Genomic DNA, 9160 nt, shown 5'->3' with positions numbered 1-9160 from the left:
ATTCTAATCTGTTTTATGAGAGAAGGAAAGACAGGGAATGAAACAAGATGAAAAGAAATGATTTCATAGAAAGTTAGGAAAAATATTTTATACAAATCAAGTGAGCAACAAGAGACATAATTTCTGTGATGATGTCATACAAAAAATTGTACTTTCTCTATCGGAAAATAACATACAACTTAGACACATCAACACATAACAAATAAAAATACAGACAGTACAACATATTTCAGTTAGTCATATATATTATAATCTAAAGGACAACACCAAAACTTTTTACATCTAATGGGGAATAAAACGTCATAGTTGAAAGTCGTAAATTTTGGAAAGATAATAGTTTGTAAAAGAATTTTAACAAAAAGAATGAGGTTCACGAGAAACCACCAAGACGTATTTACAAATATACTGTGCCCTTTACGTAGCGGTTAATATCTAATGAATCATACAGACGTATTGTTATAAAAAGTCATTATAATTGTGCAATTTCCTGTCACTGAAAATTCAAGTTCTATTTCCTTGATGTGAGGTTGTAAGCCGGAGTTCCTGTTTAGGCATGAAGTGGAGTTTTCTATCTTCAAAACCTAGCATATACTGCCTAGAGCACACAACAACTTTTCTGTGGTTCGGAAATTCACATCCATAATGGGCTATTTTCAATACCGCATATCCCAGAAGGAGCGGTATTTGTGAATACTGTAAGGGAAATTACTGGGCCCTCTCGAAGCACACTTCTGCGTGTACGTACGTATGTATATATATATATATATATATATATATATATATATATATATATATATATATATATATATATATATATATATATATATATATATATATATATATATATATATATATATATAATAAGAGAGAGATCAACATATCATGAAAAATATACTAGCATTCTGTTTGCAAAAACTGTGTTTCTTTGGAGTCTTTACGAAGAGAGTTTGTGCTCTCGTGCTCTATCTGAACCTGACACTGGGACGAGGACGCCACACTGTCTTCCGTACTGTGACTTTTGCTTGATGTCGTGGACAGCTTGCTTTTCACTGGAAATTTGGAAACGCTTAGATCAAATGAACCCCTGTCCTCTTTTGCTACCATGGCATTATGAATGGCTGTCTTTAGATACTTCTTAAATTTATTTTCAGACCGACTGGATGCGGGTGACCCTCCTGCTGGAGCTACACTGAGAACGTGCGCAGATTTAGTTCTTTTGAGCTTGCCTTTTCGCCCTTTCGAATCTGGTAGTTCCGTGCTAATGCATTTTGCTCGTTCTCTCGGTGATTCTGGCAAGCTGCTCGGATTATCAGAGACTTCCACTGAGGATTGCCGACTGGAAGCAAATTTTGTTGGGTCAAAATTTTTGTACACCGAGCCAAGTCTGTAAAGAAGAAAGACACTTAAATAATGGCAACACGTCGTTTGTGTAATTCAAACAGAATGGCAAAACAACCATTGAAGAATCAACGCAGTGTCAACACCTGAGGATGAAAATTAACTAGCCTTATTATTTCAATACACTGATAGTTAACTAATACTACTTGATCTAGTTGCTACTACTACGTGATCTAGTTACTACTACTACTTGATGTAGCTATTACTACTACTACTATAAGTACTACTACTTGATGTAGTTCTACTATTACTACTAGATGTAGATACTATTAATACTAGTAAATCTACTACTATTTGATTTAGTTACTATTTTTACTAAGAGCTGATTTAGTTACTACTACTACTTGATCTAGTTACTACTACTACTAATATTACTACTTAATGTAGTTTCTACTACTAAAACTACAACTATCTGATGTAGTTACTATTTCTACTATTACTTGATGTAGTTACTACTACTACTTAATGTAGCTACTACCACCAATACTACTTAATGTAGTTACTACTACTACTACTTGATGTAGTTACTACTACTAATAATACTAGTTTTAGTCATTACTAATACTACTGATTGATATAGTTATTACTAATACTACTACGACTTGACGTAGTTATTACTAATACTATTACGATTTGATATAGTTATTCCTAATACTACTACTAATTGATGTAGTTATTACTAATACTACTACGACTTGATGTAGTTATTACTAATGCTAATACTACTTGATGTAGTTATTACTAAAACTACTACGACTTGATGTAGTTATTACTAATGCTACTACTACTTGATGTATTTATTAATAATACTACGTCGACTTGATGTAGTTATTACTAATGCTACTACTACCTGATGTAGTTATTACTAAAACTACTACTAAATGATGTAGTTATTACTAATACTACTACGACTTGATGTAGTTATTACTAATGCTACTACTACTTGATGTAGTTATTACTAAAACTACTACGACCTGATGTAGTTATTACTAATGCTACTACTAATTGATGTAGTTATTAATAATACTACGTCGACTTGATGTAGTTATTACTAATGCTACTACTACCTGATGTAGTTATTACTAAAACTACTACGACTTGATGTAGTTATTACTAATGCTACTACTACTTGATGTATTTATTACTAATGCTACTACTACTTGATGTAGTTATTAATAATACTACGTAGACTTGATGTAGTTATTACTAATGCTACTACTACCTGATGTAGTTATTACTAATGCTACTACTACCTGATGTAGTTATTACTAATGCTACTAGTACTTGATGTAGTTATTACTAATGTTACTAGTACTACTTGATATAGGTATTATTAATACTACTACTAATACTACTTGACGTAGTTATTACTAATACTACTACGACTTGACGTAGCTATTATTATGATAATATTATTCCATTTCTAAAGTCTGTAATAAGACATCGTATATGATGATTTTAATAAAAACCATAGAAAGCGATGATATAAGCCACGATATTAAAGTGGCGATCTAAGTAAGGATTTTACCTCTTTTTCTTAAATACAAGACCCGCACAAAAATAAAATTATAATGGATTGAAAAGACACCGTATATTGATGACTCTTGGCTTTATGATTTCTTTGGAATTTTCTATTCCATCGTCAGTGAGAAATATCATAATCATCTTTAAGTGGAAGGTTTTCAACTTTCAAAGTCAAACCAAATACTTTATTAAATCACTACAGGGATTATAAACGGTTTGCTGTGTGCGACCGTCTGCCATATCACTAGAGAAGATTCTGAGCCCGAGTTGTCAAAGTCTTTCTCGCGTCCTGCAAATGTTGTACACAATACGTTCCTATTATCAGGTACAATCCGAGGGGAATATTTACTGTTGTGAAATAGGGATAATTCACAAGTAATCGATATGTAAAAAAACGAACACATTGAGGCAGGATATTCAACAAAAATACATATGCTACCAAAGGGCAACACAAACAAGAATTGTGTCAATTGCAAGACCTACGACTGAGGAACTTGTCTTGGGAAGTCAAAGTTAGTTTAACATACAATCAAGGGACGTAATTCTTTCAAATGATAACGTAGAATGCCTGCTAGTGATGGCATAGAATGCTGAAAATACGACTCGTTCAAGGTCCCATCAGTATGACGGTGCTTGGTAAATTTGGTTACAGTCCAGCACTCCTCAGTATAGTTATGCAGCAGAACCAAAGAATGACGGGCAATTAGGACCAATAACACTTCTAAATGATAGGTTGAAATACAAGAAATTGAATCCTTTGAAGCTCTCATCAACATAAAGCTGCATGCAATAAATTTGATTACAAATCATCTCCCATAATAAATAAATCGTTAACTAACTGCTGCTGAAATCAAAGTCAGGATAACAGGCTATCAGGAATCATAGCCACTGCTACTAGTCTTGTGGATCATTGGAAACCGAACTCATTAATAAAAAGCCTCAGGGAAATATATTTCAAGCTATGATGCGGAAACGCAAGGTAACAAGGTAGAAAATCAGGGGGCATAACTCCTGTCAATGACTTCGTGATAATTTACTCGCTTTGAGGTCATAGCAAAATAAAGCTGTATATTGTTATGTATATTGGGTTTAATTATATCTGATTTAATATATATTTATTTCATTTTAATTGTCAGTTTTTTTATATTTTTATTACATGCTATTGTAATGTAAATTTAGTCACTAGAGATGATACTTTTACAGAAAATAATTTGACCTTGACTGTTAGCTTATAAACACCAAGTGTTGATCTAAATCCACACCTTGATTAAAAATTTGTAGCAACCAAGTAAACAAGTTCTATTTTTATTTTAAAATGATTGTTTTTTTTTCGAGGTCATGATGGGAATATGTGTTAAAGATGTAAACAATTTTTTAAATCTTATTTCTTAGAGTAAAATGATTGGTTTTCCTCATGTCCACACTGGTGTACGTGATCTTCAACAAGTACCTAATTTCTACGAGCTTCCAGAACATGATCACGTGGCCCCCTGCTTACGTTTTAGAAGACGATATAACCTTTGTTTTGGAGGATTATTCACAGTTGCAGCTGGGGTTTTTCTTACACTAGTAGTTGTATGTTGTGCTGCTTGGCGTTATTTCAAATTACTTGGATTGGAGTTCTTTCAAATTACTTGGATTTAAAAAGAATTAATTCTTTTTTCCCGGAAAATACACGTGCTCATGTGAGATTCTTAATCAAAGACAGTTCTTATAGGAAATTTATTTAGATTTCCAAAACCGGAGTGATAATTCTTGTTTCTACAAGGAACTATAGACTTCAAAACTACAGGTTACAGCATACGTCATCGTCTTCCATCCTGGATTCTTCGTCGGGATTTGAACTTGAAATCAGTAGAAGATTTTCTTATTAGGACTACAAAACTTTTAATCTTGGATTATTCCTGGGTAATTTTTGGATTTGATTCTATAAAAACGTAAGTTCATATTTTTTTTCAATTTTACAGAATTTTTCCAGGGAAATAAATTATTGTATTTTTTCAAAGCTTGTTGTTTTCACTCTTTCTTGTGTTACTGTTTATTCGAGCCTAAACAAGTAACATACGAATATTCAATTGTACTAAAATCAATAAAAAATGGCATCATTATGGTTCCAAACCAGGATCAGGAGGACGGGCAGTCATGAACTTAGCTCCAGTAAATGAAGCTGTGGAAGGCTTGCAGTCGAATTCATTCAAGATATCATAAATAGAGATGTTTGCCAAATATGGTTGAAGTCAAATAATCTTTAAGCTGAGGAAATGAAAATTATGGCAATTGGCATTACAGGCCATACTCCATTTAACTAAAAAAAAAATTGGTTGGAAATCAAGCTTTTCAGTCTGATTAATATGAAACTGCGGCTAAAATCGAACTATAAAGTTATGCTGCGGAAGCAATATTTATTACGGGACGAAAAGACAGCTAGCTGGATGGATGACACGATTACTATCGTGCGTGCACGACTTGGTCGAGCGATTGATCTCAACTGTAGTATTTATGTGACAAATACGTTTCAAATACAAAAAAAAATCTTTGTATTTATTCAAATGAAGAAGAGTTCTCTACGAACTAGGAGGAGAACGTTGAATATAAAAGAACATACTTTTGGCTACTCAAGTAACCAAAGTCTTATTAAAATGAATTAAAATCACCAAAATAATTCCGACCTTTGTTTTCACTGACATTATTGACAATAATTCTTAAAAGTTTCGTACATACGATGGTTTTGGAATCTTTTTATTAGGCCTATACTCGACGAAACCCGGTACAGCCTGATAGTAATCAAGCCCTTACGTCAACAATATCCTTTCCGCAAGATAACTTTACCGTTAATTGTTGGATTTAAACCAAATTTGGTTTCATAGACGGGACATAGAATGAGATCGATTTTTAGCTATCTATCTTATATGCAGCTTTAATGTAACCACATATTATTGGATTATAATCAAATTGATAAAGTTTGATTTCCAGCTTTCCACGTGATCACCTAGGGGATTTATTGTCCTCGATTGCTCGCGCTAATACCGTTGATTATCTCAGCAGAAGCTTACCAAGAATCATGGGATTTCCACCAAATTTCGAGTACAGTGCATATTTATATTCGTAAGACCAATGAGTTTTAGCACTCAAATATATTAATAACATGAGTTATGGACCTTGACTATCGGTCATCTTGACGTTGGTTTCTACAATATTACTTTACGAGCGACTATTGAATTTATCATATAGTTTTATGTTTATGAGCCTTGCGTAAGTTTAATTTCCAGCATTTCACGTTTCTCTTTTGAGGAGTGAGTGAGTGCTCGTCAATGCCCGTCTTCTCGTAAGTTAACCGTCTACAGTTCCGCTGAGCAAACTGTAATGAGCCGGGACATTTGCGATGCACCATCGCCTAAGAGATATATCAGTTATTATTATTATTATTATTATTCGAACATACATATAATAATACAATATTAAACAGGACCATATTCTTTTTATGACCTGTTTGATCTTTACAAACGTGGTATAAAGGAACATTATTGTGTGCGAAAGAAATATGGTAATTACGTTTCGAGAATCGCTGCCAGGAGGTACAACATATAGATAAATAGATATATTGCCAGGTAGGTTGTTGTTGTTGTTATTGTTGTTGTAAGGTTTAACACCATTTTTCAGCACACGCTAGGCTATACATGGCGGCCAGTATTAATGGTGGAGGAAGAACCCGGGAAAACCCCGGAAAGAACCACCGACCCTCGAGAAGCTACTGGCAAGCTTTCTCACATACCCACATTGGCAGGGCAATCCGAGACTCGAACCCACGCAGACAGAGGTGAGATTGCAGTGATCCGTAACGGAGAGCGCTTTAGACCACTCGGCCACTTGGGGCCCCGCCAGGTAGGTAGATAGATCGCTATATATATATATATATATATATATATATATATATATATATATATAGAGAGAGAGAGAGAGAGAGAGAGAGAGAGAGAGAAAGAGATAGATAGATAGATAAATAGATAGGTGGGCGGGCGGGCGGGTGGGCGGACAGACAGACAGACAGACAGATAGATAGAATGATAGATAGATAGATAGATAGATAGATAGATAGATAGATAGATAGATAGATAGATAGATAGATGTTATGGCAAGTAAAATCAGAGTACATTTAATAATTTTCACATCTAGATTTTTCATCCATAAAAAGAGAGGCAATCCACGAATAACTGACATTGGTAGTAAGCAATCTTATTAATCAGGAATTGTACAAATACTGTAATGATACCAATCCCAGACAAATTTGACGATATGTAAAGAAAAAATCCAATAAGAAACCGTTCAATCGTTGGTTGCGTTAGATATATTCAATAATTTACGCCAGCGTAGATTGGCATGGATAATTCCATCGTAATCAAATTGATACCAATGTTTGGAATGTGTAGGAAGATAAAATGCTATGTTATCATAAGGCATTATCAGGAGGATGACAATAACATAGACCTTGCTACACTGTGAATACTGAGTATCGATCTGTAGAGATTTTCAAAGCCTTATACATTTTAATTAAAGTCTTCATAGCCATTTGCAGTCTTGATGTGGGTGTACGTTTTCAATAACTAATGCACTTTTAGTGAGTTGTGTTTGGTTTAGGCATTCATTCCCTGTGCAATGAACGTAGCATAGACACCTTGCCATATATTTTATCGTATCAGCCGAAAAACATAATCAGTTTGAGTTTGATTTTCTTGGTGAGATATGTCAAACAGCATTACTAGGTTATTTAGTGGCAAGGCAAATGAAATTAAGTTCCATTTTGAAGGATGTACCACGGTAGATGACCTGGGCTTATTTGATGGTAGACTTCAAAACTACACTATTTCGGTCCCGATTCTTGCACGCTAACAACAACCACTGCAGCACCTGCCTACATCAGTCGCCTTTAGCAACACGTTCGATGGCTCATTGAGCATACTTTGTATTCCAGAGCCTAAAGGAGAAGCGTAATGTCAGATCTTTCATCCAAATTAGCAGTATTCATTATTATTTTATGGTGTTTTACGTACGCTGCAATACATTGTTTAAATTTTCAAGAAAGTATATGAGTGCGCTGTAGGTACCAGTTTTAGCAAATTTGTACGTATACTACAGGTTACAAGTTACTGTGATTCCGTACAGACAACTTTCTTCTTTAACTATTGCAGGAAGAAAAATTCGTGCTTACTACTTTTTAACCCGTTTTTCTCGCACTCCTTAGTATGCATTGTTTGTCATAACTGGAGATTTGTCCACATTAACATGGCCTTGGAGTTATGATTTATACATTTCCAACGGTATATATTCGGGACACAAAATGCTTGTTATTCAATATTAAGGGGCGCAAACAGTTATTGGAAGGGATGTTTCCTAGGGCTGGATGAGGATGAAATAATGGCCTTTACTTATAGGGATTCAGTTTGCAGTGTACATGTACAGTTTATATCAGACGAATAAAACAAAATTGATCAAATACTGAAATAAGAGGTATTTGTAAAGATAAGAGCATACACTGCCTTATTTTCCATATGCATTTGCTTTGGACTGTAAACAAGAATTAATGTCTCAAACAGCTTCATCAACTATTTAATTGACAGCTATCAAGCCTATGATTACCCTTGACATATTTTGTGAATATAACTTTGGACAGTGACCTGTTGCTATAAAAGTTGCTGAATGCATACTTATATTTTTTTAAAAATTGTTATGTTAACGACCAATATAAAATGTGTTTCCAATTAATTGTTCATGCATTTATGAAGAAGTCAAGAAAGCAATAACTAAGGTTTTGGCTTTTCTTAATATCAAATGTAGCATGTCGAAAGGCAGCTAGAGTGCATTTTGTAGGGCATGTGTCACAGAATAAGGCAAAAAATAACTTGGTTTCGCCTTATAACGATTTGATCATTTTCGTCGTACATGCGTACAACCCTAACTAGGGTGGATAATTATTTTTCTAGGTAAGCGACCTAACTAGCATGTATCTCGCCGCAGACAGCTTGCGGTGAGAGACACTAAAAGCACAGTTTAAATAGGTATTTTACCCTTACTAATACTCACTCGCCCGAAGATTTAAGGCATTTTTTTTTCTTACTGACACACTGGTCTTTTGGATCATATTAAGGAGTGAACGTTCTCCATTTTTGTTCTACAGCCATAGGGTTGTCTGTACGTATGTCTATATGTATGTCTGTGCACATGGTGGATCAATGAAGGGTGG

At 34.3% G+C, this 9160-nt stretch overlaps 1 protein-coding gene across 2 annotated transcripts in view; it reads right to left on the bottom strand.

Annotated features, from left to right (window-relative positions):
* Positions 1 to 872: 872 nt before the first annotated feature.
* The window catches only part of LOC149799391 (retinal guanylyl cyclase 2-like), a 175831-nt gene continuing 167543 nt past the window's right edge, over positions 873 to 9160 (bottom strand). For both annotated transcript variants that reach the window (XM_089958728.1, XM_089958729.1), the window contains one exon: positions 873 to 1384. In XM_089958728.1, the coding sequence (XP_089814854.1) occupies positions 895 to 1384 (490 nt within the window). In that variant the 3' untranslated portion in view covers positions 873 to 894. The remainder of the gene's footprint in view (positions 1385 to 9160) is intronic.

Source organism: Sinohyriopsis cumingii, chromosome 5, assembly GCF_028554795.1.
Source record: "Sinohyriopsis cumingii isolate HCF-2022 chromosome 5, ASM2855479v2, whole genome shotgun sequence".
Taxonomy (NCBI): Eukaryota; Metazoa; Mollusca; class Bivalvia; order Unionida; family Unionidae; genus Sinohyriopsis; species Sinohyriopsis cumingii.
The sequence above is the reverse complement of the archived record's forward strand: the minus strand, read 5'-3'. Positions and strand labels throughout refer to the sequence as shown.